This window comes from Crotalus tigris, unplaced genomic scaffold (genome assembly GCF_016545835.1).
Source record: "Crotalus tigris isolate CLP2741 ecotype Arizona unplaced genomic scaffold, ASM1654583v1 scf7180000019065.834497, whole genome shotgun sequence".
Lineage (NCBI taxonomy): Eukaryota > Metazoa > Chordata > Lepidosauria > Squamata > Viperidae > Crotalus > Crotalus tigris.
Genome location: NW_024097356.1, coordinates 753,861 through 781,441, shown reverse-complemented (window position 1 = coordinate 781,441; position 27,581 = coordinate 753,861). Strand labels below are relative to the sequence as shown.

Sequence of the window (27,581 nt, the reverse complement as noted above, 5' to 3'; positions counted from 1 at the left end):
CCTTTACCTATGAGAATGAACAATATCCTAATGACCAGACGTATCTTCTGCATAGTAAGTCTCTGCTTAGAATTCCTGGACAATAAATATTGTTTTAAAATCGTTCTCATTGAGTTTATGTTGTCTGGACCAGAACTATAAAGCAACTCAGTTCATGGTTCCGGAATATTTCCAGTGATTCGTTGCAAGAGATGGGAGCGTGGGAAAAAAATGAGGTGGTTGCACACACCCCCTTGGTGAAAGGTTGCAAGACCAGCCCAGATTTCTCTTCTTGGAAAAAAGGGCCAAACTCCCCGAATGTGGTTAGAGGTTTTGGCCCCTTTGCCGAGAAGCGGACTCGACCTTAAGGGCCAGAAGCCCGGTGCAGGGCCCAGCCAGAAGCAACAGGAGACGTGCTGAAAGATTTAAAGCTTTTAATCAGAAACCATGAAATCCATTCCTTTATGAAGCTCTCGCATCTGCACAGAAGCTACCCCAGAAGGGCCCCATCCACTCCGCCGAAGGCTCAGCCCTGCGGCTTCAGAGCTTGTATGTCTGCTGCTTCGAAGAGGCTTGCCCCGAGCAGCCCCGCAGGTGGACACGGAGGGGGGGGCTGCAGAAGAAGTCATCGGCCGCCAAACTCTGCCAGATCTCAGGGGCAGAGAAGCCCTTCTCCTCCCCTGCCCCAGACAGGGGCATCATGTCACAGAGGGATGTGATGGAAGACGACCTCCGGGCGGGGCGCTCTGATCGGCTGTGCCTCTCCAGCGCCGGCTCATCGGTCGCCAGGGCCTGCAACCTCTGCTGAATTTCCAGCAGCCCCTGGATCTCTTTAGGGCTCCAGCTTGCCAGAAGGACATCTGTGTTTTGGATCTGTTGCAAGAGAGCGGGGATCTGCTCCCGGGAGTTTCTGGATCCAGCCATGTACTTCTGGGCAGCCTTGCCCGCCCCCTCTGAGCCGAGACTCTGACCGGTGGGGTTCCTGGAGGGGCTGCTGGCCATGCTCTGCACGAGGTGCTTGATGATCTGATGGAGCAGGTTCTTCACCGCTGCTGAGGCCAGCTGGCCCGTTTCCCCTCGCACGTTGCCACTTTCTCCTTTGCTGTGGTCATGGCCGACAGCCGTGCCAATGTTCTGGCCACCGGACCTTGGGGGCCACAGTTTGGAGGAAGGCAGCTGCTGCCTGGCCCGCCCAGACTTCCCGCCCTGCTCAAAGGAGGGCTGGTGGCCCCCGAGGACTCCTGGCAATACGGTGGGGGCAGATCCTTTGAGGAGGGCCTTCCGCACCAGGCCCTGCAGCTCCATCAGCAGGTCCTGCAAGGCCGTGTTGCTGTCTCCACTGGGGACGCTCCCGGGACAAGGGTGAGCCTGGGGTGGGGACTTGATGATTTCCCTCAGAGCAGCTGGGTTCTTGACCAGCTCCGACACCAACCTCCTGCCTTCAGGAGAGCTGAAGACCTGGATGATCTCGGGAGCCCTCTCTATTACTCGCCGCACCTGGAGGCTCTTGGTGGCCAGCTCCTTCATCAGATCGGGACTTGAGACTTTGCTCTGGATGAAGGGGCTCTCCAAAAACTGCAGCATCAGGTCAGGATTGGATATCAGCTGGATCTGGAATTCCGTGAAACTGGCGGGGTTCAGGCCCAGGCTGGCCGCCAGATCCCGCAAACTGTCACTTGCAAAAATGCCGTTCCTGGGGGCTTTGGGGTCTGGGCCCAGGTCAGTTGGAAGGGTGGGCACCTGCCGGGGTGGACCTGCTTGTTGGGACCGGATGACGACATAAACAGCAGCGTTGCTGTCCAGATGGATCCCGTGCTGGGCTAGGGACTTGTGGTCTTTTAAGATCCTTCCAGTGTAGACCAGCACAATTTGGGAAGGAGGAGAGGACAAGTGCCGGGCTACGTGCTCCTTGAATTCCCTCACCAGCATGTCCTTGTGGACTAGAAACTCTTCCTTCTGCCAGGGTGCCTTCACAATTATCCGGACAACCTGTGGCTCTTTGGTGGATCTGAAGTCAACTCCTGGAATGATCTGGCTTTCAACCATAATGCCGCAAAGTTTTTCCTCTCTCTTCTGGGAAAAGAACGAAGGCCAAGTGGGTAGCAAGCAGAGATGAAAGCTCTCCCTTGGCTGTGGCCGGTCAGAGTCAGAGCGCGCTGCTCATCCCAGCCCAAAGTGCCCCTGCCCAACTTCCTCACTCTGCCCACGTGCAAGCTATGGGTCTCCTCTTCTACCTGCATCTCTCCCCCGCCCACAGAGATACCACGCCAACCTTCTGAGGCGGAATCCACGGTCTGTGATGTCACTGTGGAGGCCACTGGCTGGACCTCTGCCCGGCCTTCTACAGGAGGCTGCCCAGGGGGAGTTCTGTGGGCCGGGACCCCTCCCCAGGGCCAACCTCTACAAGCCACAGGTCATCCTTGATGGGCTCAAGCCCCCTCAGCCCTCCTGTGGCATCCCAGCGAAACGCTCCTTGTGTCCTCAGAAGCCAACACAACAGTTGCATGTCCTGCACCTCCTTCCCACAACTGGTGCTGGGCAGGAAATTGAGTGGAACGGTCACAGGCTCAACGCAGGGCACAAGGTGGAAGCTTCCCCTCAACCGTCAGCAGTTCGCTCCCCTCCTTCAGGTAGAGTCCCACAGTTCACCCCCATTAACAGGGTCTTCAAGCAAGAGCCTCATGGAAGTTGGAATTACAGCTGATGGCACTGCAGCCAAACCCCTCAGCTCTCTCCAGCATGGTGCCATCTAAGCTTTACAAAACCTCAATCAGGCCATACCTGGAATGCAGCATCCAGTTTTGGTCACCACACTACAAAAAAGATGTTGAGACTTTGGAAAAAGTGCAGAGAAGAGCAACTCAGATGATTAAAGGCATCTTAGACAAAAACATACAAAGAACGACTGCAGGACTTGGGTATGGCCAGCCTAGAGAAAAGAAGGACCGGGGTGACATGGTAGCAGTCTTCCAGTATATTTTGAGTACAACATATTTTTGTAGTAGTCTAATACTCTCTAATGATACCACTCTAATGGCAGAAAGTGAAGAGGAACTAAAGAGCCTCTTGATGCGGGTGAAGAAGGAGAGTGCAAACGTTGGCTTGAAACTCAACATTAAGAAAACCAAAATCATGGCATCCGGCCCTCTCAATTCCTGGCAAATAGATGGGGAAGAAATGGAGGTAGTGACAGATTTTATTTTTCTGGGCTCCAAGATCACCTCAGATGGGGACTGCAGCCAAGAAATTAAAAGACGCTTGCTCCTGGGGAGGAAAGCTATGGCAAATCTAGACAGCATACTCAAAAGCAGAGACATCACCCTGCCAACAAAAGTGCGTATCGTCAAGCCATGGTTTTCCCAGTTGCAATGTATGGCTGTGAAAGTTGGACCATGAGAAAGGCTGAGCGCCAAAGAATGGAGGCCTTTGAACTATGGTGCTGGAGAAGACTCCTGCGAGTCCCTTGGACTGCAAGGCGTTCAAACCGGTCAGTCCTAGAGGAGATCAGCCCTGACTGCTCTTTAGAAGGCCAGATCCTGAAGTTGAAACTCAAGGACTTTGGCCACCTAATGAGAAGGAAGGACTCCCTGGAGAAGGGCCTGATGCTGGGAAAGATGGAGGGCAATAGAAGAAGGGGACGACAGAGAATGAGATGGCTGGATGGAGTCACTGAAGCAGTAGGTGTGAACTTAAATGGACTCCAGAAGATGGTAGAGGACAGGAAGACCTGGAGGAATGTTGTCCATGGGGTCGCGATGGGTCGGACACGACTTTGCAATTAACAACAACAAATACCCTCTAAATACAAATTTTAACCTCAAATCCATCAATACCATTTTAACATGAAAAGAAGGACTAAGGGGGACATGATAGCAGTCTTCCAATATATCTTAGTGGTTGCCCCAAAGAAGAGGGAGTCAAGCTATTCTCCAAAGCCCCTGAAGGCAGGACGAGAAGCAACGGATGGAAACTGATCAAGGAGAGAAGCAACCTGGAACTAAGGAGAAACTTCCTGACAGTTACAACAATTAACCAGTGGGACAACCTGCCTCCAGAAGTTGTGGGTGCTCCATCATTGGAGGTTTTTAAGAAGAGACTGGACAGCCACATGTCTGAAATGGCCTAGGGCAGGGGTGGGCAACCTTGGCTCTTTTATGACTTGTGGACTTCAATTCCCAGAGAGAGAGCCAGTGAGGCCCAGCAGTTGGCCTGGGGCAAAACAAGGAAGGGAAGGGGGGAGTCCCTGGCGTTCTTCTGCTGGGCCCCAATTCGCCTAGTTCCCCCTTGTGGTTCTGCAGTGTGTGTGGGGGGGGGTCCCCTCGGGTTTTTGTGCTCACATCTGTCCAGCGGCCCCCACCTTCATGCACAGCATTGCAAGGCAAAAGGGCAGGGGCCCATCATGGGGGTTTGGGATGTGCGCAGCCCCCTCCCCCAATGCTTTCAAGCAATCCACAGAAAAGACCACCCAATGGGGAAGGGGGGGCAAAAGGCCCAGCCCATCCAAACCCTTTCTGGGGACAACTTCCAGGAGGAGGCCAGAGGAGGTACCCTCACCCCCTCGCAGCCAAAGAGGCACCAGTGGTTGAGACAGAAGAGGCTGGACTGAACGGGGGGGGGGGGTGGAGAGGGGTGGGCCTTGTCAAGTGCTCTCGGTCTCAGAGAGGCCAGCCAGAGAGATCCGGAGAGCCCACAAGCAGGACAAGAGAAGGGCAGCTGACCGCTCTCCCGCCCACCCAGGCAGCTGCCTGCAGCTCCCCTTCTGACTCCAGGGAAGAAGCACCACACCAGGCAACCAGGCACGGATGGGCAAGGAGTGGGCAGCTTTAATGGATCTGCAGCCACACTGACCGCTGCAACGAGGCGTTTCCCCCAGGGAGAAGACGGCCCGGAAGAGCAACTGCACCACAAGAGTTCTTGCTGCTCCTGACCTGGGAGTCCATCTCCTTCCCCTGAGAAGGAGGCAGCTCTCGCCCTGTAGCCACCTTCAGCCCAGGTCCTCCCTCACCGTTCGGCCGAGGCGGTCCAGGGTTCAGAAGCAGGTCCCCCCCCTGTGGGAGAGCATACGGATGACCCGCTCCCGGATCTGCTTCGTTCGGACTCCGTAGACAATGGGGTTGAGCATGGGCGGCACAATCACGTAGAGGTCAGCCAACAAGATGTGGATCCAGCTAGGGATGTTGTGGCCGAAGCGATGGGTGAGGAAGGAGAAGAAGGCCGGGGTGTAGAACAAGAGGATGACCGAGATGTGGGAGCCGCAGGTGCGCAGAGCTTTGCGCCGGGCTTCCTTGCAGGCCAGCTGGAAGACGGCCCGGAGGATCAAGGCGTACGAGGCAGCAATGAGCACCACGTCAACGCCAGAGGACAGGAGGGTCGTGGTGAAGCCGTACCAGATGTTGGCGGTGATGTCCCCGCAAGCCAGGCGAGCAATGCCCATGTGCTCGCAATAGGTGTGTGGCATTGTGCTGTGGCCACAGTAGGGCAGCCTCTTCAGGAGGAAGATGGGGGGGAACATGATTGCAAGCCCCCTGACGACGGCGGCAATGGCCACCTTCCCTATCGCGGAAGGTGTGAGGATGGTCATGTAGCGCAGTGGGTCACAAACCGCCACGTAACGGTCAAAGGCCATGGCCAGCAGGATGGTGGACTCTGCAATGAAGCTGAAGTGGGTGAAGAACATCTGGGCGATGCACGCGTCAAAGGAGATCTTCCTGGACCCGAACCAGAAGATCGCCAGCATCTCCGGCACTGTGGAGGTGGACAGCATGAGGTCAGCGACTGCCAGCATGGCCAGGAAGAGGTACATGGGCTGGTGGAGGCTGCGCTCTGTGGCGATGAGAAAGAGGAGAAACACGTTTCCCATGAGGGCCACCACATACATCAGGCAGAAGGGGACAGAGATCCAGATGTGAGATGCCTCCATGCCGGGGATTCCCGTCAGGACGAAGGTTATGGGGTCAAAGCGGCTGTCGTTAAGGGCGGCCATGGGGGAGCACTTTGTCCAGTGGGGTCCTGGTTCCTGGACAGAGAAGACAAAGCGAGAATCCGAGCATCAGCCCTCTTTGCAAGCCATCTCAGGAGGTTCTGAACAAGAGGACCCAGGCCAGGGCTGGTGAGAAGAACGAGGAGGAGGAGGAGGAGGAGGAGGGATGCCCTCCTCACATGATTTAGAGCAGAAGGAAGAAGTGCCTCCAAGTTCTCCACCTCTTCAGTTTTGAGTTTGGGTTCTCCTTTCAGCTGCTTCTCTTTCTCAGGGCTCTGGAACGGAGCTCCCCTCCTGGAAGGGCCCAGTCCAGGTCCCATCCTGGACCCCCACTGGTGGGAGTTTCAACCCCCCCTTTGGCTCAGGACCACAGCCGAGCCTCAGAGGCCTGGTGGACTCACCAACGAGATGTCTGGCCCAGCACCTGGGCTGCACCCACCTCTTTGCCTCCCAGCCCAACCAACCTCAGGACCCATATTGCACTGCTCTCTCCTACCTGTGCACGACTCTTGCTCCACCCTTCCTGGCCGGCTCCACCACCTCCAGCGCACACCGGAGGACTCCGCTTGCCGGCCTGGGCTCCCGCTGGGCTGCCGGCGCTGTCTTTCCCGAGCGCCTGGATGCCGCCTTCCTTCTTTCTCCTTCACGGCAGCAACTGGATGTCCGGCTGAGGTTTTGCTATTGCTTTCTCGCGCCAAAGTCCCCCTGTGGTCAGGACACGTCTCTAAAAATGGACATTCAGACCCTCCTGCGCACCTTGCAAGGTAGCTAGCCCAGAACCCACCCCAGCCTGCTAAGAAGCGGAGGTGGGCGGCATCAGGCTAGGTGCCAAGGGAGGGAAGCCCGTCCTGCGGGCTGGGAGGCAGAAAGGCTGAGCGAGGAGGAATTCCACTCAGCTTCAGAAATGATTAACCGGGTCGTTAGCGGGGCGCCCCGGGCTGTTCCAGACGCGTTTGGGAAACTCGTCCGGGGACAGTCCCCCCGCCTCTCCCCCCCCCCCCCGGCCAGGCTTAAGAGGCCCTGCCAAAGTAAACCCACTCCATCTTCCCCGTGACTCCCGCTTTAAGACGCGTGCTTGGCTAGGTTTAGCAGATTGTGGGGACGCAGCCTCAGCTGCTTCCCTGACCCGGGGAAGCGGGAAAGGGAGCCGGGGGGGGGGCGGAAACCCGACGCCTGCAACGTCGCCCAGCGGCTGGAGACCCCCCCCCCCCGGGATGTCAGCCGGCTCTGGATCCCGGCTAGCGGGTAAGGGGTCCTTCGCCAAAAGCGCCTTTCCCTTCCCGCCAAGACCCCCGACTCCCCCCCCCCTCTTCTCGCACAGATTCCCGCCCAAGGCGGCAGGCCAGCCGTCCGGTGACCGCGCAGCCGGCGAGGGTCTCTGCCCGGCGGAAGGGTCGCCTCCCCCGACCCTCCGGCCAGGCTCTGGACCCGACTCCCGGGCCCGCCCCGTCTGCGCAAAGCTCCGCCGCCCGGAGCCGCCCGGGCTCTTCCCGGCTTCCAGCTGCGACGCGCCGGACGCGGCGGGGCTCCCACCCCCACCCGGGCCGAGGGAGCCCCCGGCGGGCCCGCTCCCGGGGCGCCGCCTCGGCCGTCCCGTCGGCCAGGGGAGGCGGGGTCCCGGGCGCTGCGGGCTCACCGGTGGCTGCGGGGCGCCTCCGGGCCTCGTGGGCGCTCGGGGCAGCTGCTCGGGAAGGCTCCGGCCGGCTCTGGAGGGGCGCCGCTATTATGCCCGCCGCCGCCCCGCCTGGGAATCCAGCCCGCATCCGCCGAGGAGCCGCAGGGACCGTTAACCATTAACTGGGCTGCTGCGCTGCTTCCCGGCTGCCTTGCGGAGCGTTGTTGGATGCTCCAGTCTTGAGCTCCGCTCCCCGCGGCTAAAAGCCAGGGAGAAGAAAAGCCAGCCCGGGAGAACGAAGCGCTTCTAGCCCAGAGGACCGGAAACGGGGGAGGGGGCGGAGGGGGAGCTTCGAGGCCCTTGGGGCAAAGAGCGTCATAAATGGGCACAGGGGGTCCAAAGCTGGGACAAGGAAACAACCCCCCCCCCCCAGATCACAACCTATTCTGTTGAGTTTTACCTGTGCTACACCTGGAAAAGATTAAGAAACTGGGCTCACTAAACTCTAAGCCCAAGTTAACATTACCTAACTCAACAGTGTCGCTTGACAGTGACATGGGTAGTCAATCAATCAATCAATCAATCAATCAAACTGCTCACCTATAGCAGTGTTTCCCAAACTCGACCATTTTAAGGCATGAGGACTTCAACTCCCAGAATTCCACAGCCAGCAACGCTGGCTGTGGAATTCTGGGAGTTGAAGTCCACATGCCTTAAAATGGTCAAGTTTGGGAAACACTGACCTATAGTATCACTTGACAGTGAGATGGGGTGGCATATCTATAAATAAACAAACAAACTGTTCACCTAACATGGGATATCCCAGCCAATAAACCACAAGACAGGGGGGTCCTTGGTGCTCTCTGTGCTTGGTGGTTTTCGTGCAGATGTTTTATTACTAAATTACCATCAGCACTGATGATGTCACCTAGCTGGGTCATGAAACCTCTGCAAGAAAATCACCAAACTCACAGAGCACCAAGGACCCCTCACTTCAGCCCTGGGCTGCAAATAGTCACTTCTATAAAGCGAAGGATGCTGTCTGCGCCAAATTTGTAGGCAAAGATGGAGACATCAAAGAGGATGCTGAGGATAAGAAGGAGGGTGAGGAGGAAGATGTAGCTGGTTCAGCTACAAAACGGGAAAAAAAAAAAAAGCTTTGGCCACTTCAAAAGCACCTGAGGTGTTTTTCTTATTCGATGGAATTCATGTCAGAAGTTAAACTCAGAATCGCTCAAACCGCAAGATGAATGGCAAATAAATCTGATAATAATAATATGGGCATCTGCCACATAACACCCCAGCAATTGTCGATAAGAGAAAAAAAAGTCTGGATAATGGACGTGGCAGTGCCTGGAGACAGCAGAACAGAAGAACTGGAGAAGATAACAAAATATAAAAACCAGAAATAGAATGACTGGGGCAAAAGAAAGCAAGGGTAGCCCCAAATGTGATAGCCACCTTGGAAAAGTCTCTGAAAAAAAAAAGACTTTTCTTTTGGGTTTAATGAATAAAGAACCTGGGTAAAAAATCTGGAACTTTGATGTTGTATACTGTATGTTGACAGCAGCAGGAATATTCTGCACAAAACATGGAAGGACACTTTGATTCCCACAATGGACAAACAGCTACAAAAGTTGATGGAGTTAGCAGAGATAATCAAACTGCTTTGAGTAAAGAAAAGAAGACATTTTATTTCTACTTGGAAGGCACTTTTGAACATTGGGCTTGAGGTGGGGAAAAAAATGAAACTTTGATTTTGGGTTTTGCTAATTAGATGGGTTCGTTGTTATAGAAAGTATATATTATCCTATAAAAGTAAAGAGTTGAGGTTCAGAAGGTCATAGAATAATAGAGTTGGAAGGGACCTTGGAGGTCTTCTAGTCCACCCCCCTATTCAGTCCACCCCCCCTGTACCATTTATATTTTATGTTTTATGTTACTGCCTTATTCTACTGCACCAAAAGGACTCCTAAGTCCCTACTTTCTTTTTCCCCTTTACACTTTTCTCTCTTCCCCTTTTCTCCCTTATTTTCCCATTACTTTAATTTTTTATTTCTGTACTTTATATTTTGATAAATTAATAAAAATACTGAAGCAGCCGTGATAGGCACCGTGGGTGCAATCCTGAAAAATCTGAATTACCATCAGACAATTGCAAAAGGCAGCTTTACTCAGAACACTTTTCATCCTGCAAGTATACCTTCAACACATCAAACAACACATCTGCTTATCCCAGATCCTTGGAAAGGAGTCAATAGGTGGTTAAAGAAAAAAAAAAAAAGGCCGAATCCAGTCTGAACATCAGGCTGACTGTGCAACAAACCAATAATAATAAACCCACAGCATACCTGTGTCAAAAGCTGAAAAACATTTTTGAAACGGATGCAGACTCTATCAAAGCTGGACTAAAGAATTTGAATCTTCAATAGCCATCCGGTGGTTTTGCACACAGAAATCAAATAAAAAGTAAATATTCTTAGAAATGTTACAATCATAGAACAGCAGAATTGGAAGGGACCTTGGAGGTCTTCCAGTCCAACCCCCCTACTCAAGCAGCAGAAAATATATTGTTTCAGACAAGTGACTGTCCAGTCTCTTCTCTGTTTTAATTTTATTTAATTACATTTCATTATAAGATCAAAATATAGAAGAAACAAAAGTTAGAAATATAGAAAAAAGAAAAAAAAATCTAAAGAGAGAGAGAGAGAGAGAAAAGACAATGACTTTTGACTTTCTTGGGTGCAATAATTACAAAAATAATACAACATCAACCTTTTGCTTTGTGTCTCATAATATTCCAAGCTGTTTCTATCATTACGAAACCCTTCTATTCATCAGGAGATGCTGAATGTCCGAATGTGGTCATGATGGACAGCAGGACACTGGCTGATGCTGGGAAGGAAGAAAACGGGACTCAGGGAACTTCTGATTAATCAGTCTGACAGCACCACTTATGATGGTCCTAAAGCAAATCATAAAACGATCTATCTGTAAGCTTCTTCATCGCATTTTTTGAATGTGCTGATTGCAAACAACAGTCTGGATACACTCATTTTCTCCTTTTAATTGGTCTACTTCTTTAATAGTGTTGGAAATGCTAAAGATGTGATATATCTTAAGCTACATTGGTTAGTGGCACTCTTATAGTGACAGAGAGTTTAAAAGACCATCATGTCACAACCAATGGATCAATACTTGGTTAATCCCAAAAGAAGTTGACTCTGCACCTGTGGAAGGAAGGAAGGAAGGAAGGAAGGAAGGAAGGAAGGGAGGGAGGGAGGGAGGGAGGGAGGGAGGGAGGGAGGGAGGGGGAGGAGGAGGAGGAGGAGGAGGAAGAGGAAAAGGAAGAGGAAGAGGAGGAGAGGATGGGTGGTTTTGAACCTTGGTGGCCGGGGGGGGAGGCCTCTGAAGGGCATCTGCAGAGAGACCCATGGGCTGATGGACATGTTGGGCCAGGGGTTCCAACCAGGACACCACAGCTTATGTTCTTATCTTTTTAATTTATCTCTGCATTATAGAGGTGAACTTGTCATCCGACTATCAGTTGCTCAAGTTCCTTCATGAAATACATTCCTATCCAGCCATAACCCAGAAGCTATCCAGGGTTTTCTCTGCCTTAGCACTTGAATATACCAGTCCAATGGATAGCCAGCGAAGCACCTTCTTCCGTGCAATCATTTTACCTTTTCTGTAATCCCTCTCTTTTAAGCCATGGTTGAAGACATGAATGCTTGACTACAAAACCCAACCAGGTGGGAGATGAGCCTTGCTTGGATGCTGGGAAGGGACGGCACCCACCCACCCCTCTTGACCAGAAAGTGACAAAGGCAGCCTCGAACGCTTGGCCGGAAATCACCAAAAGGATGTCTAGGGAGATTCTTCGTCACCATTCCTCAAGATGAGAAGAATTTTCAAGGAAAAAACCAAGAAAGTCCAGTTGCCTTTTGGAAAAGCGCCTTTGGGATCACCAAGAAGACATTGGTCTACTAAGTTATTTCCTTAGCTTCTTATGACTATAATTTTGCTGTTTGTATCTCATGAATTATGCTGATTGCCTTTATTTAGTATCCTGTTACAATTGATGTTGATTGATTATTTAGTATCCTATGACGATCACTGAGTGCTGTATCTTATGGTTTATGAGGATTGTATTTGATGATGATTATGATCATGATTTATCACTTGCTGTTTATATATACACTGAGCGCTTCTGTAACGGAGGGAAATTCCTTGTGTGTCCAGCCACACTTGGCCAACAAAGTAATCCATTCCATTCCATTATTATTCTATTCTATTCTATTCTATTCTATTCTATTCTATTCTATTCTGTTCTGTTCTGTTCTGTTCTATTTTTTCTATTATATTCTATATTTCTATTCTGTTCTGTTCTATTCTAATCTATTCTATATTTCTATTCTGTTCTGTTCTATTCTATTCTATTCTATATTTCTATTCTGTTCTGTTCTATTCTGTTATTCTAATCTGTTATTCTATGTTATTCTATGTTATTCTGTTATTCTGTTATTCTATCCTATCCTATCCTATCCTATTCTATATTTCTATTCTGTTCTGTTCTATTCTGTTATTCTAATCTGTTATTCTATGTTATTCTATGTTATTCTGTTATCCTATCCTATCCTATCCAATCCTATTCTATATTTCTATTCTATTCTATTCTATTCTATATTTCTATTCTGTTCTGTTCTATTCTGTTATTCTAATCTGTTATTCTATGTTATTCTGTTATTCTATTCTATTCTATCCTATCCTATCCTATCCTATCCTATCCTATCCTATCCTATCCTATCCTATCCTATCCTACTCTACTCTACTCTATTCTATTCCATTTCCATTTCCATTTCCTATTCCATTCTATTGGGTTTCCAAGACCTGAGAAGATAACACAGAGAGGGGGAATTATACTTCATCTCTTCCACTATTTCCTTTCCTTTAAAATTCCATGGAGCCAAAAAAGGAGCCCTTGTTTGCCAATGTTTTGCAGCAACACTTCCAGGGACTAGCAGAAAAAGCTGGACCCACCTGGCGCCTGATGAGATGGCTTCCAGTCCCTCCGTGTGCCCAAGTGCTCCTCCTGCTGATGGGCCGGGCCGGTCTGCGGAGGCTCCTGCCCTCCCTAGGCCGTCTTCAGGGCCAGCAGTCCTGCAGGGAGACCTCTTCAATTCCTCCCAGAGGGGAAGGCATAAAAAAGCAACAAGGAGCCAGAGAAGGGCTGAGCTTGAATTCCAGGCAAGGATTTCGCTTGGTCTGTTCAAGACTATAAAGATTCCTTTCTCGTGGAAGGTGCAACACTGGTGCTGCACAAGAGGGGCCCCGGAGGATGCACAACACCCCACTCTAAAGGACCCCACAAAGCTGGCTCTGCCTGGTGAGTGTTCAAGCCCAAGAGATGCATCCTGTTTGCTAGCATAGATGGCTTCCTAGTTCAGTTCCTAATTTGGTAGCCAACATTTCTCTGCTTTTTCAGGGGAGCGAAGGCAAAAAATATGAGAACGGTTGCAGGAATTGGGTATGTCTGGTTTAATGAAAGGAAGGACTAGGGGAGACATGATAGCACTGATCCAACATTTGAGGGGCTGCCGCAAGAAGAGGGGGTCCACCTGTTCTCCAAAACACCTGAAGGCAGGACAAGAAGAAACAGATGGAAACTAATCACGGAGAGAAGCAACCTGGAACTAAGGAGGAATTTCCTGACAGTGAGAGCAATCAAATAGTGGAACGGTTTCCCTCCACAAGTTGTGGGTGGTCCATCACTGGAGGTTTTTAAGGAGAGACTGGACAGCCATTTGTCTGGAATGGGGTAGGGTTTCCTGCCTGAGCAGGGGATTGGACTAGGACAGTGTTTCCCAAACTTGACAATTTTAAGGCACGTGGACTTCAACTCCCAGAATTCCACAGCCAGCATTGCTGGCTGTGGAATTCTGGGAGTTGAAGTCCTCATGCCTTAAAATTGTCAAGTTTGGGAAACACTGGACTAGGACAAGAAGCAACAGATGGAAACTCACCAAGGAGAGAAGCAACCTAGAACTAAGGAGAAATTTCCTGACAGAACAATTAACCAGTGGAACCACCTGCCTCCAGAAGCGGTGAATGAAGTTTTTAAGAAGAGACCGGACAGCCATTTGTCCGAAATGGTGTAGGGTGTCCTGCCTGAGCAGGGGGTTGGACTAGAGGACCTCCAAGGTCCCTTCCAACATTGTTGTTTTGGTTGTTGTTGTTGTGGTTGTTGTGGTGGTGGTTGTTATTATTATTATTATTATTATTAACCTCCAAGGTCCTTCTGACTCTGTTATTCTGTTATTCTATAATTCATTTGTAAAGTTGCCCCTTTAATCCCCACCCCCACCACTGGGAGTCCAGGGATGCCCACCTCTTTTGAAGTTCTTCCAAGTTTCTGCCAGAGAGGATTTATTATTATTATTTTTCTTGCAAGTCCATAATTCAGCTGAGAGCAAGGCCTGCATAGTATCACAGGAGGCTGAGAACGAGGAGGCTTCCTGCAGAAGAGTCCTTGGCGCTCTCTGAGCTTGGTTGCTTTCTTGCAGGCACTGCTTGTTCCCAGCGACAGATGACAAGGGGTGATGTTACCTGTTCTGGGTAATGAGACGCCTTCAAGAAAACAACTAAGCTCAGAGAACATGCAGGACCTCACGGTCCTCCTTCTTCTCTTTTTGGTTCTCCTCCCCTTCTCCTCCACTCTGCAAATCCCACTCCTTTCTCACACTGATGTTACCTAGTTTGATAATGAAACATCTGCAAGAAAACAGCCAAGTTCAGAGAGGGAATTCACTTTAACCCTGAGCTACACTTGGTTTCCTGCAGCTCTGAGCACTTCCTCATCTAAAAGCTCACTTTCTCGACTAAAAGCCACACACAACCAGGCACCGCATAAATACTACGCATAGCCCAGTGCAGACATCCTGGAGAGAGAGAAGTTCCCTGAGAATGGGCTCCAATGCAAGTCTGAAAGCTTGGAAGATTAAGCCTCTGGTCCCAATGTCCAACTTCATCACCTATCTCAGAGGCAGGCAAACTTAGCTCTTTTATGACTCGTGGACTTCAACTCCCAGAATCCCTGAGCCAGCCATGCTTAGGGCAAAGGGAGAGGTTTCCAAACTGAGCCATGCTGGCTCAGGAATTCTGGGAGTTGAAGTCCACGAGTCATGAAGGGGCCAAAGTTTCCTCCATGCTGGCTCAGGAATTCTGGGAGTTGAAGTCCCCGAGTCATGAAGGGGCCAAAGTTCCCCCATGCTGGCTCAGGAATTCTGGGAGTTGAAGTCCACGTCATAAAAGAGCCAAGGTTGCCTACCCCTGACCTATCGCTTTCTCTGCTTTGATTGACAGTTGCTATGATCTTCAGTGAAGCTGGTGGCCAAAGTGATCAGTGCATCTTGGATGACCTAAATAATGGGCAATTTGACCTACTCCTGGTCCTTTACCTTTGTGTTGCAAGGCATCCCGGGGCTGGAGGCGTACCACATGTGGTTCTCAGTGGCAGTTTGCACTAGCTATGTGATCATCGTTGCTGGAAACTCTATCATTTTACTAGTCATAGTATCCGAGCCGGCCCTCCACAGGCCCATGTACTACTTCCTCTGCATGCTATCTACTATCGACTTAGCAGCCACCACCTCTACGTTGCCCAAGATGCTTTCCATCTTCTGGTTCCAGGCTAGGGAGATCCGGTTTAATACCTGTTTGGCCCAGATGTTCTTCATCCATGCTTTGTGTATGATGGAGTCAGCAGTGCTGCTGTCCATGGCTGTAGATCGTTACGTGGCCATCTGCTTCCCTCTCAGATACAATTCTTTCTTCACTGGCTCCCTAGTTGCTAAGATGGAGATAGCAGCTGTTGTCAGGGGAACCCTGCTGATGTGCCCCTGTCCTTTCCTCATCAAAAGACTCTCCTTCTGTTGGACAAATGTTATCCATCATACTTACTGTGAGCACATGGCTGTGGTGAGGTTGGCCTGTGGAGACACCAGGATCAACAGTGCTTATGGGCTAAGTGTGGCCTTGATTGTCATTGGAGGGGACCTTCTGTGCATTGGCCTCTCCTACTTCTTCATTGTCCGTGCAGTGCTACGGCTTTCCTCCAGTGAGGCCAGGTTCAAGGCCTTTGGCACTTGTGGTTCCCACCTCTGTGTCCTCACAATATCTTACACCCCAGCACTCTTCTCGTTTTTCACCTACCGCTTTGGCCACAATGTGGCTCCCCGTGTTCATATCCTGCTGGCTAACCTTTACCTCCTCGTTCCTCCTATGTTGAATCCCATTGTATATGGAGTGAGAACCAAGGAGATTCGGGAACAGGTCATTAGAGTGTTCCTCCCAAACAAGGTCATTGTCAAACCCAGATCTGTTTGAATCTGCTCCCCAAATCTCCTTCTCCCTCTTCTCAGCTGCCGCTAGACAGTGTGATCGGTTGGGGATCCTGAAATGTTTGGCACCAGGTTTTCGGTGGCCTTCCTTTTTCTTTGACCATCAAGTGGTACCCAGTTGATTGCGGTCTTTGGTGGATGCTGGTCATTCATGAAGACTTGTCTGCTTAGTGTCCTGTGTCCTTAGCCAAAGGTTCTGTTTTGGTTTCTTTCTAGTTCTCCCTTCGAGGACAATAGATGCTTCCTCATTTTCATCTAACCGTGGCAGGGAACAAAACAAATCTCGGCAATTACTGAGTCACAGTATAGGACAAACCTTGATTGGTGGAAGGAGACCTCTACCCTGGCCACTGGCATTTACGTTGTTAACCTTTTCAGATCGCTCCTAGAGATTTATAGTTCTGTGCGAGGTATTAGACCCCTAAGAGGATCTTCTGGAAGTTCCTTTCTGTCCCCCTCCAAGTTTGCTGCTCTTACTCTTAATTAATTGAAGCCTTTCTTCTTGCTGTTGTGTCAAGGTAATGATTTAGAAGCTAACCGGCTTGTACAATGTGAAATGAACAATGCAATGTTAAGAATGACTCACTGGGAGTCTGTATCCCTTTAAGAGCTTGAGTATAAAAGGGAAGGCCTTGCTGGAGTCTTTCTCTCTCGTCCGTTTGACTGCTGTAACTGCTGCGTATTGGAGTAAACTGAATCACCACATGTATGTATTTTGTTTCTAGTGTATAATTGTAGCTATTGTAATATAAACCACCATTTAATTACAAACCACTGTTTACTGTATTTACTTCTGGGTTACCTCAGTGCAATAAGACTGTGCATGCTCTGACTTGTTGCTTTAACATCTCTGTATTACTAGTATATGGAACTGGCTTCATGGGATTGTTAATTAGTCACATTGTCAAATAAACCAAAATCAGATTCCTGATTCCTATTAAAATAGTCTCTTCTAAGGCAGAATCTGCCCCTCCACCGTTTCCATGTTTGTTCAATGTGGGACAGACCTGCTGCCCATGGGTCATACCTGGCCCTTTAGCTGTCTTTGTCCAGCCCACAGGTCATAGCCCAGCCCTTCAGGTAGTCCTGTCCAGCCCATGCTAGAGAAGAGGGGCAGTGGTCCCCACAACAGTCCCAGTTTCTCATGTAGCCCCTTAGGAAATTAATTTCCCACCCCTGATGTAGGTACTGGTATGAAGTCTGTGGTAGCCCGATGGCCAAGATTCCCTATTACAGCATGTTGTTCACCAAATGCTTGTTTCCTTTTCATTGAGTGATTCATGTAACTTATGTGATTGCCACTTTGTGTTGGATAGACCACCTCTTTTGTGGATATCCCATTGTTGCAACCATGTGGTCATAAGATTTTTAAGTCAGTGGGCTCCAACACACAAGAGAGTCGAGCCAAAACAACAACACAGGTCTGTAGGCAACACAAGCATTTACAGGCTACTACTCACCACTCTTGACATCGTTCCCCACTGCTACTGCACCACAAACTACTACCCCTTGTGAGTCCTACCAGTGGAGGACAGTATCATTTTCTGGCTGCTTTATTATCACAGAGTGATGCAGAACTTCTCTCTCACAAATGACCAACACCCCAGCTGTCTCTCAACACATCTTTTGCAACCAATGTGGCAGTGCTGGCTGCAGAGAGAGTTTAAAGCAGTAGGGCAACTGCTGCGCAGGTGTTGGTGTCAGGTCTACCCCAAAGTAGACACTTGGGAAAGAGAAAGGAGAAAAGGCTGCCTAGTACTCATTAGAAGCACACTACTGGAATTTTTCTTCAATGGGATTGTCCAATGTATTTTACCAAGAAACATAGATAGGGCAGCCTAGAAACGTCAGTGCCCTCCTAACCATACCCAAGCACTCTGAATATATTAGTGATGTCCATTTTCCTCTCCGAGTTCATGGTGACCTAACCCTGACCCTAAGTGGAATTTTCCTCCAATGGGATTTTCCCATGTATTTTACCAGGAAACATAAATAGGGCAGCCTAGAAAAGTCAGTGCCCTCCTAACCATACCCAAGCGCTCCGAATTTGTTGGCGATGTCCATTTTCCTCTCCAAGTTCATGGTGACCTAACCCTGACCCTAAGTGGAATTTTCCTCCAATGGGATTTTCCCATGTATTTTACCAGGAAACATAAATAGGGCAGCCTAGAAAAGTCAGTGCCCTCCTAACCATACCCAAGCGCTCCGAATTTGTTGGCGATGTCCATTTTCCTCTCCAAGTTCATGGTGACCTAACCCTAACCCTAAGTGGAATTTTCCTCTATTGGGATTTTCCCATGTACTTTACCAGGAAACATAGATAGGGCAGCCTAGAAGAGTCAGTGCCTCCTAACCATATCCAAGCACTCTGAATATGTTCGTGATGTCCATTTTCCTCTCTGAGTTCATGGTGACCTAACCCTAACCCTAACTGGAATTTTCCTCCAATGGGGTTTTCCCATGAATTTTACCAGGAAACATAGATAGGGCTGCCTAGAAAGGTCAGTGCCCTCCTAACCATACCCAAGCACTCCAAATATGTTTGTGATGTCCATTTTGCTCTATGAGTTCATGGTGACCTAACCCTAACCCTAAGTGGAATTTTCCTCCAATGGGATTTCCCCATGTATTTTCCCAGGAAATATAGATAGGGCTGCCTAGAAAGGTCAGTGCCCTCCTAACCATACCCAAGCACTCCGAGTTTGTTGGCGATGTCCATTTTGCTCTATGAGTTCATGGTGACCTAATCCTAACCCTAAGTGGAATTTTCCTCCAATGGGATTTTCATGTATTTTACCAGGAAGATAGATAGGATAGCCAAGAAAGGGCAGTGCCCTCCTAACCATACCCAAGCACTCCGAGTTTGTTGGCGATGTCCATTTTGCTCTATGAGTTCATAGTGACCTAACCTAACCCTAAGTGGAATTTTCCTCCATATGTATAGGGATAGCCAAGAAAGGGCAGTGCCCTCCTAACCATACCCAAGCACTCCGAGTTTGTTGGCGATGTCCATTTTGCTCTATGAGTTCATAGTGACCTAACCCTAACCCTAAGTGGAATTTTCCTCCAATGGGATTTCCCCATGTATTTTCCCAGGAAATATAGATAGGGCTGCCTAGAAAAGTAAGTGCCCTCCTAACCATACCCAAGCTCTCTGAATTTGTTGGCGATGTCCATTTTGCTCTATTATGTGCGAATTTTCCTCCAATGATTTCCCATGTTTTACCAGGAAACATAGATAGGGCAGCCTAGAAAAGTCAGTGCCCTCCTAACCATACCCAGCTCTCTGAATTTGGTTGGCGATGTCCATTTTGCTCTATGAGTTCATTGTGACCTATCCGTAACCCTAAGTGGAATTTTCCTCCAATGGGATTTTCCCATATATTTTACCATGAAACATAGATAGGGCAGCCTAGAAAGGTCAGTGCCCTCCTAACCATACCCAAGCTCTCTGAATTTGTTGGCAATGTCCATTTTTCTCTCTGAGTTCATTGTGACCTATCCGTAACCCTAAGTGGAATTTTCCTCCAATGGGATTTTCCCATGTATTTTACCAGGAAACATAGATAGGGCAGCCTAGAAAAGTCAGTGACCTCCTAACTCACAGGTCGGCAACCTGCGGCTCCGGAGCCGCATGCGGCTCTTTGAGCCTTCCCCTGTGGCTCCCTGCCTCCTCTGCCTTTGCAGAGAGAGACAGAGACAGAGAGAGGAATTGCGCTTCCCTGCTTCTCTCTCTCTCTCTCTCTCTCTCTCTCTCTCTCTCTCTCTCTCTCTCTCTCTCTCTCTCTGTATGTGTGTGTGTGTATGTGTGTATGTGTAAAAGAGAGTGCACTCACAGTGTTCTCCGAGGAGCTGAAAAGCTTACTGGGCAGAGCCCCTCCCTTTGCTGCATCTCTGCAGGAAGCAGGAAGGGCAGGAGAGAGCTAGCTAGCCCAGCTAGGCTGACTCAGGAATTCTGGGAGTTGAAGTCCATGAGTCATAAAAGAGACGAGGTTGCCTACCCCGGAGGTTGTTGGACAACAGCTTGAAGCTTGCCAGGTGAGCAGCAGATAGGAGGGGGGGGGAGAAAGAGAGAGAGAGGGAGAGAGAGAGAGTGGGGGAAGAGGAGTGGCAGATCAAGGGCAGAGAGAGAGGGAGGGAGAGAGAGACCCTTTTGACATCTAAAATGAAGATAACACTGCATATATCCTTTTTTTTACCTGTGTGTGTATGTAATTTTATTCTCTTAAAGCATTCTCTTGGTGATCATTGTTTTAATAGTATGGATATTCCCAAGAGTCATATTTTACTTTTATTTTTAATGTGTATTATTTTTACCTTTATTATAGGTGTGTGCGTGTGTGTGTGTATATATATATATATACACATATACACATACACATACACACACACACACACCCCTATAATAAAGGTAAAAAAGGATATATGCAGTATTATCTTCATTTTAGATATCAAAAGGGTTTTGCGGCTCCCGGTGTTTTGTTTTTGGTGGGAAACGGGTCCAAGTGGCTCTTTGAGTGTTTTGGGTTGCCTACCCCTGTCCTAACTATACCCAAGCACTCCGAGTTTGTTGGCGATGTCCATTTTGCTCTCTGAGGTCATGGTGAAGTAACCCTAACTATAAGTGGAATTTTCCTCCAATGGGATTTTCCCATGTATTTTACCAGGAAACATAGATAGGGCAGCCTAGAAAGGTCAGTGCCCTCCTAACCATACCCAAGCACTCCAAATCTGTTGGCGATGTTCATTTTCCTCTCCGAGTTCATGGTAACCTCACCCTAACCCAGGGGCAAGCAACCCAAAACACTCAAAGAGCCACTGTTTCCCACCGAAAACAAAACACTGGGAGCCACAAAACTCTTTAGATATCTAAAATGAAGATAACACTGCATATAGAGTATCCTTTTTTACCTTTTATATGTGTGTGTGTGTGTGTGTGTGTGTGTGTGTGTTTGTGTGTGTATATATAAAATAAAGGTAAAAAAGGATATATGCAGTGTTATCTTCATTTTAGATGTCAAAACGGTCTCTCTGTCTCTCTTTCCTTTCTCTTTCCTCCCTCCCTCCCTTTCCTCTCTCTCTCCTTTTTTCTTTCCTCTTTTTCCTTTCCCCCTCTCTTTCTCTTTCCTCTCCCTCTTTCTCTCTCTTTCCTTTCCCTTTCCTCTCTTTTTCTCTTTCTTCTCCCCCTTTCTCTCTTTCCTCTCCCCTTCTTTCTTTCCTCTCCCTCTTTCTCTCTCTCTTTCCTCTCTTTTTCTTTCCTCTCCCCCTCTCTTTTTCCTCTCTTTCTCTCTCTCTTTCCTTTCTCTTTCCCTCTTTCCTCTCTCTTCTCTCTTTCTCTCCTCTCTTTTTCTCTCTCCTGTTTCTCTTTCCTCCTCTTTCCACTCTTTCTCTCTCTTTCCTCTTTCTCTGTCTCTCTTTCTCTCTCCTCTCTTTTTTCTTTCCTTTTTCTTTTTCTTCTCCCCCTTTCTTTCTCTCTTTCTCTCTTTCCTCTCTTTCCTCTCCCCCTTTCTCTCTTTCCTCTCCCTCTCTTTCTCTCTCTTTCCTCTTTCTCTCTTTCTCTTTCCTCTTTCTCTTTTTCCTTCCTCTCCTTCTCTCTTTCCTCTTTTTCTCTCTTTCCTCTCTCTCTCTTCTCTCTCTCTCTCTCTCTCTCTCTCTCTCTCTCTCTCTCTCTCTCTGTCTGTAATCCTGATCTGTATGATGTTGTCTTATATGGATGACACAGTAAGATGAAAAGAAGGGGCACAAACTAGATGCATCTTCTGGTAATCTTAGAGGACGGTGTGATGTTTGTAAGCAATATAATCCTGCACTGAAAAGTGAGCTGAGGAACTGACTTAGGTGTTGCTGAACTATAACACCTGCTGATAGGACTCTGGGAGTTGTAGTTCAATCCTATCTGGAGGATCAAAGATTTCCTTCCCAGATATATAGGATGTTTAGAGAAGACATGAGGAAGAACACCAATAAAGCTCCCTTATGCCATTAATCTTTTGTGCAGGCGCACAGTGTCTTAATGGCAATGAAATTACCCTGGATAACTGGGAATTGCCAAAGATTATAGCTAACAATGAATTTAGCAAAGTGCCTGGGGCACAAAACTCCAATTTATACAACGTATGGGCGGGGAGGGGGAACAGGATGAGAGGCAGCGGCTCCTGCAGTAGTGGCACAGCAGGGCCGCCATGTCCTCAGCTGAACGGGTGGGGAGGGGGAGCAGGATGGGAGGCAGCGGCTCCAGTGGAGGTGGTGTGGCCAAGCCGCCTCCCCGCCAAGTCCTCAGCCCAACGGGCGGGGAGGCGGAGCAGGACAGGAGGCAGCGGCTCCGGTTGGTGGTAGCGTGGCCCGGCCGCTGCGTTCTAAGCCAAACGGACAGGGAGGGGGAGCAGGATGGGAGGCAGCAGCTCCGGTTGGTGGTGGCGTGGCCCGGCCGCTGCGTTCTAAGCCAAACGGACAGGGAGGGGGAGCAGGATGGGAGGCAGCAGCTCCGGTGGCGGTGGCACGGCATGGCCACAGCGTCCTCAGCCAAACAGGTGGGGAGGGCAAGCAGGACAGGAGGCAGCGGCTCTGGTGGCGGCAGCGCAGCTTGGCTACCACCCCCGCCGCATCCTCAGCCACTTTGCCATCGTAAGAAGAGGGTGCCAAGGCCAGGTGCACCATGGGCGGCCACGCCGGCAATGGGGAATGCTGCCTTGGGGACGTCCCGGCCTGTTGGTGGCCCCGCCAACTTCACAGCCCAAGGTCTCCTCCTGCAGCACTGCTGCTGCCAGTGGCGGCAGCAGGAAGATGGCAAACTGGTGCGGCTGCCTGCTCGCTGCTGCCTCGCTCAGCTTGACCGGCAGCAGTGGCAGCAGGAGGACAGCCAAGAGGACCATGCAGCAGGTGGGGAAAGGGCTGGGCAGGCTCCAGGGGGAATCCGCTGCCCGTGAGACGGCCGAAAGGTGCAGGCGGAGAGGGAAAGTTCCGGAAGACCCCTGGCGACCCGCCCAACTAACAGAGGCAGCGGTGGAGCAGGGCGAGGGGAGACCCATCTGGCAGGGAAGAGGCAACCCAAGACTGGTCACCCGCGGCTCCTTACCATGGACACTTTTCCAGCAATCCTCCGGGCCACCACGTGTAGTACGAAGAAGGAAAGAGGTTTGTGGGCAGTCCCACAAACCAAAGAAGTTCAACCAATCAGTTCAAACTTCATGAGACGTTTGAATTGATTGGTTGAACTTTTTTAGGCCACTTTTTTTTTCAGACTGCACACGGTGGCTGAGGACAAGGAGCCACAGGAGACGACTGAAAGAGCCACATGCAGCTCCAGAGCCACAGGTTGCTGACCCGTGGGCTGGATGATCTCCAAAGTCCCTTCCAACTTTATTATTATTATTATTATTATTATTATTATTATTATTATTATTATTATTATTATGGGATCACATTATTCTCCAAGGCACCAGAAGGCAGGACAAGAAACTATGGTTAGAAACTTATCAAAGAGAGAAGCAATCTGGAATTAAGGAGAAACTTTCTAACAGTGAGGACAATTAACCAGTGGAACAGCTTGCCACCAGAAATCATGGGCACTCCATCACTGGAGATTTTTAAGAAGAGACTGGACAATCACCTGTCTGAGCTGGTATATGTTCTCCTGCTTGAGAAGGAGGCTGGACTAGAAGACCTCCAAGGTCCCTTCCAGCTATTCTATTCTATTCTATTCTATTCTATTCTATTCTATTCTATTCTATTCTATTCTATTCTATTGTATTCTCTATTCCATATTTTCTATTCTATTCTATTCTATTCTATTCTATTCTATTCTATTCTATTCTATTCTATTCTATTCTATTCTATTCTTATTCCACACATGTAACTATTTAAAATTAAAAAGGAATGCTTATATCTTCCCTTGTTTTTTTTAAAAAAGGTTTTATTGTTTTTATCATATGTGAGATGAGTCTATCTCCCCCCTCTGAAAGAGAAGGGATTAATTTCCCATGTTTCACACACACACACACACACACACACACACACCCATAATCAATGTGCTGCCTCTAATTTATGAATGGCAATTTCAGAACTGCTCAATTGGGGGGCTTACCAGGAAAGAAAACATTATAAATAAAAGAATAATGCAGAGGACCAGAAGACCAACTTCATATTGCATTCCTGCTCCACACACAAACACACTAAAGCACAGGGACACAACTCCACCCCACCCTTCCTATGCCAAGGCAAGGACAACATTTTACTTGTTTATGGACAGTCCATAAGATGGGCATGGAGTGACCCCCCCTGGGGAAAAGTCATCCCAGAAGGGCAGGGAATGCACAGGAAAATGGCGGGGCTTCTCCCGCCTTTAAAGCCACCTAACAATTGTTCAAAGTTATAACAGGCACCCCAAAAGTATATATGACCAAGGAAGGGCGGGATTGAGGGAGGGAGATGCTCCAGCTTAGTGAGTGAGGCCAACAGTAGATATTATTAGATAACTTTTATTGTCATTTTTTACTGTGGGCACAACGGCACACATTAAAAATGAAATTAGCTCTTGCTCTCAAAGTGTGCACATACAAGTAGATAGTCTGGATCAGTGATGGCGAACCTTTTAGAGACCCAGTGCCCAAACTGCAACCCAAAACCCATTTATGCATCGTCGGGTGCTGGGTGGGTGTGGCCCATTGGCTGGGTGTGGCCCATTAGATGGGCGTGGCTGCGGTTATAATGGCAGACTGGGTGGGACTGAAAAGTTCAATCAATCCCAACTTTGCAAGATCTTTTTTTTTTTCATGAGAAGTTGAAATTGACTGATTGGACCTTTTTTTTTTTTTTTTTTTGCACACGGCGGCGGAGGCTAAAGCGGAAAGGTTTTATAAAACCCAGCTGAAGGCCCAAGATTGGGGCGACGGCGCACGTGCCCACAGAGAGGGCTCTGAGTGCCACCTCTGGCACCCGTGCCATAGGTTCACCACCACTGGCCTGGTGGATACCCCTGTAATATATTGGCCACAACTGTTTTAAATCACTTGCTTAATGTCTGACCTACATTGCTGTAATGTTTAACAGTTGCTGTTACTGAAAGCCAGACTGGCTGTCTCCAAGCCGATCATGAGGTTAGGGATGGGAAACTTTTACTTTAAACCTATTGGTTGCCACCTAGAGGCTAACTGTATAAATAGCTGCGCAGCAGCCTTTAGGGCTGCTTCTGTTCTGAGTTAATAAACTTATTTGCTGTTTCAACATTCTGCCTCATTCAATGCCTAAAGAACCGAAGACATAACAACCCCCATCTACTGTATGCTTAGAAGACTCCCATTATGGGACTGCAGCCCTGTTTCCTGGTGACTCCTTCACCTGGGAGACCACCTCAGCTGAGGCTCAGGGCTGGGAGTTGTTGTAAGGCAGAGCGCCAAGACACAGCAACATCCGTCTCCATGGATTCCCCCCTACTCTTGGCTGAAGAATCCCAGGTGCCTCACCTCAACCACCCTCTCCCTTTATAAGGACTTTTAGCAACCCAGGCTACGATCATAGCTAGGAACGAATCCCATCCAAAGAAGAAGAGGGGAAAAGCTGAATTTGTCTCTCGCAAAGCATCTCTTGATTGCCTGGCTTGGAGCAGAGACAAGGCTCTCTTGAAGAAGCCTTAGCCTTGATGCGCTGAAATAGACAACTTCCCACCCATTAAAAACCAGGAAAATGCTTCTGGGTCCATCTCCTGGCCCAAGGAGGAGTCGGGGGAGATCATCAGCATGATATTCAAGAGCGCCAGGCTGAAGAGCTCGCTCGGTTCTTCTGTAGAGGACAATCTTGAGAAGGTTGTGTAATCATTCAGCCTTTTACAGAGAGGCCGAGGTCATTCCATCCTGAAGGGTGGTCATGGAGCATTTCCTGCAGATGTGAGGCAGGTGAGTGAGGGAAGGCAAAGCCTGCACCTCCGGGGGCATAGATGAGGGCATTAGGAGATCAGTGAAGGGCACTGGCAGACGCTCGCTCTAACTCACCATGGCGTCCGTTACCCTCACCAATGGCAGCATGGCAGCGTTTGCCCTGGGAGGCTTTCCTGGACTGGAGACGGCTTACGGCTGGATCGGCATCACCATCTTCTGTGTCTACTTGGTTGCCGTGCTGGGCAACTGCTCCATCCTCTACATCATTTGGGTTGAGCCGAGCTTGCATCAGCCCATGTATCAGTTCCTGGCCATGCTGGCTGCCACCGACTTGGGCCTCTGTGTCGTCACGATGCCCACCGTGCTAGGTGTCCTCTGGTTCCGCCTACGGCAGATTGGCGGTCAAGCCTGCATCGCTCAAGCCTACTTCCTCCACTCCTTTTCCCTCATGGAGTCAGCTGTGCTCTTTGCCATGGCGATGGACCGCTTCGTGGCTATCAGGTACCCTCTGAGATACTCCGAGCTGCTGACCACCACCAGAGTCATACAAATTGGACTTGCCCTCTTTCTGAGGAGCACCCTTGCCTTACTGCCCGCCTTTTATTTCCTGGCAAAGTTCCCCTACTGCCCAGATCCTACATTGTCCCACTCCTACTGTCTGCACCAGGACCTGATTCGCCGGGCTTGCAGTGACACCACTTTCAACAACTTCTATGTCCTGATCCTGATCTTCCTCAGCATGGGCTCTGACCTCCTCTTCATTCTCCTTTCCTACAGCCTAATCCTGAAGGCAGCCCTGGGCATGGCCTCCAGCGGCCGCAGCCCTCTCAAGGCCCTGAGTACCTGTGTCTCCCACCTCTGTGCTGTCCTGGCCTTCTGTATTCCTGCGCTTGGACTGTCCATTATACACCGCTTTGGCCAGCATGCGCCTCCCTTTGTCTATGCCCTCATGGGCAACGTCTACATCTTGTTCCCACCATTTATGAATCCCATAATTTATAGCATGAAAACCAAGGAGATCTCTGGCCGTCTCCTCCAGATGCTCAGGAACCTCTGGAAGATGTAGCCAAAGGGAAGGTGGGAGAACTTAATCTCTGCACAGAAAGACAATGTCACACTCCTTTTGTTGGTCTCCTGCAAGGAAATCCTTTCAATGTTAGACAGCCAGGCAATTAACTAGAACAGTGGTTCTCAACCTTTTTAATGCTGCGACCCCCCAACTGGCCGTAAGTCGAGGACTACTCAACCAGTCGTAATTCAAGGACTACTCAACTGATGCAGCACCGTTTGCAGAATGGGACTTTTGGCGGGCTCAGCAGGGCAGAGACAGCCTGGACAATTCCGATTGGCTTTGGAAAGCCAATAGAATTAGACTCTATTCAAGAGAGTCTAATTGTTTGGCGACCCCCGTGAAATGGTCATTCGACCCCAAATGGGGTCCCGACCCACAGGTTGAGAACCACTGAACTAGAAGGACCTTGTCTCACCAACCTTCCAGGGAGGTTAGTGCCACCACCTTGACACTTCTGATCTTTGAATAGGTTTTGCACAAGGACAGTGACATATTCTGGGACCCCCATTTTTAAGTATTTTCCACAGCTTGAGATGTTCAACAAAATCAGGGGCCTTTTTACCCCCTCTTTGTGGCATCCCTTCAAATATTGGAATACTGCCATGGGAGACATGATAGCAGTGTTCTAATATTTGAGGGGCTGCCACAGAGAAGAGGGGGT

At 49.3% G+C, this 27,581-nt stretch overlaps 3 protein-coding genes across 3 annotated transcripts; 2 read left to right on the top strand and 1 right to left on the bottom strand.

Annotated features, from left to right (window-relative positions):
- Positions 1-418: 418 nt before the first annotated feature.
- On the bottom strand, positions 419-6,637 carry LOC120315052 (ubiquilin-1-like). The gene is made up of 3 exons (XM_039358723.1): positions 6,456-6,637; positions 5,051-5,995; positions 419-1,968 (listed from the first exon to the last, which is right to left on the bottom strand). Exons 2-3 carry the CDS (start codon positions 5,960-5,962, stop codon positions 520-522), a joined length of 2,361 nt encoding a protein of 786 aa, XP_039214657.1. The 5' UTR covers positions 5,963-5,995; positions 6,456-6,637; the 3' UTR covers positions 419-519.
- Positions 6,638-12,835: 6,198 nt separating this feature from the next.
- LOC120315044 (putative olfactory receptor 52P1) lies at positions 12,836-25,785 on the top strand. Its single transcript, XM_039358716.1, has 4 exons — positions 12,836-12,963; positions 14,940-15,908; positions 20,425-20,442; positions 25,654-25,785. The coding sequence occupies exons 2-4, from the start codon at positions 15,003-15,005 to the stop codon at positions 25,783-25,785; spliced, it is 1,056 nt and encodes a 351-aa protein (XP_039214650.1). The 5' UTR covers positions 12,836-12,963; positions 14,940-15,002.
- LOC120315043 (olfactory receptor 51V1-like) lies at positions 25,786-26,914 on the top strand. The gene has a single exon (XM_039358715.1). The coding sequence runs from the start codon at positions 25,964-25,966 to the stop codon at positions 26,912-26,914; it is 951 nt and encodes a 316-aa protein (XP_039214649.1). The 5' UTR covers positions 25,786-25,963.
- The last annotated feature ends 667 nt before the right edge of the window (positions 26,915-27,581 follow it).

Excerpts from the sequence above, each read along its gene's own strand:
- LOC120315043 (XM_039358715.1), top strand. The coding sequence starts at position 25,964 with ATGGCGTCCGTTACCCTCACCAATGGCAGCATGGCAGCGTTTGCCCTG.
- LOC120315052 (XM_039358723.1), bottom strand. The coding sequence starts at position 5,962 with ATGGCCGCCCTTAACGACAGCCGCTTTGACCCCATAACCTTCGTCCTG. Across the intron at positions 1,969-5,050 it reads CGAAGCAGATCCGGGAGCGG|GTTGTCCGGATAATTGTGAA; the intron begins GTCATCCGTATG and ends AAAGAGCCACAG.
- LOC120315044 (XM_039358716.1), top strand. The coding sequence starts at position 15,003 with ATGGGCAATTTGACCTACTCCTGGTCCTTTACCTTTGTGTTGCAAGGC.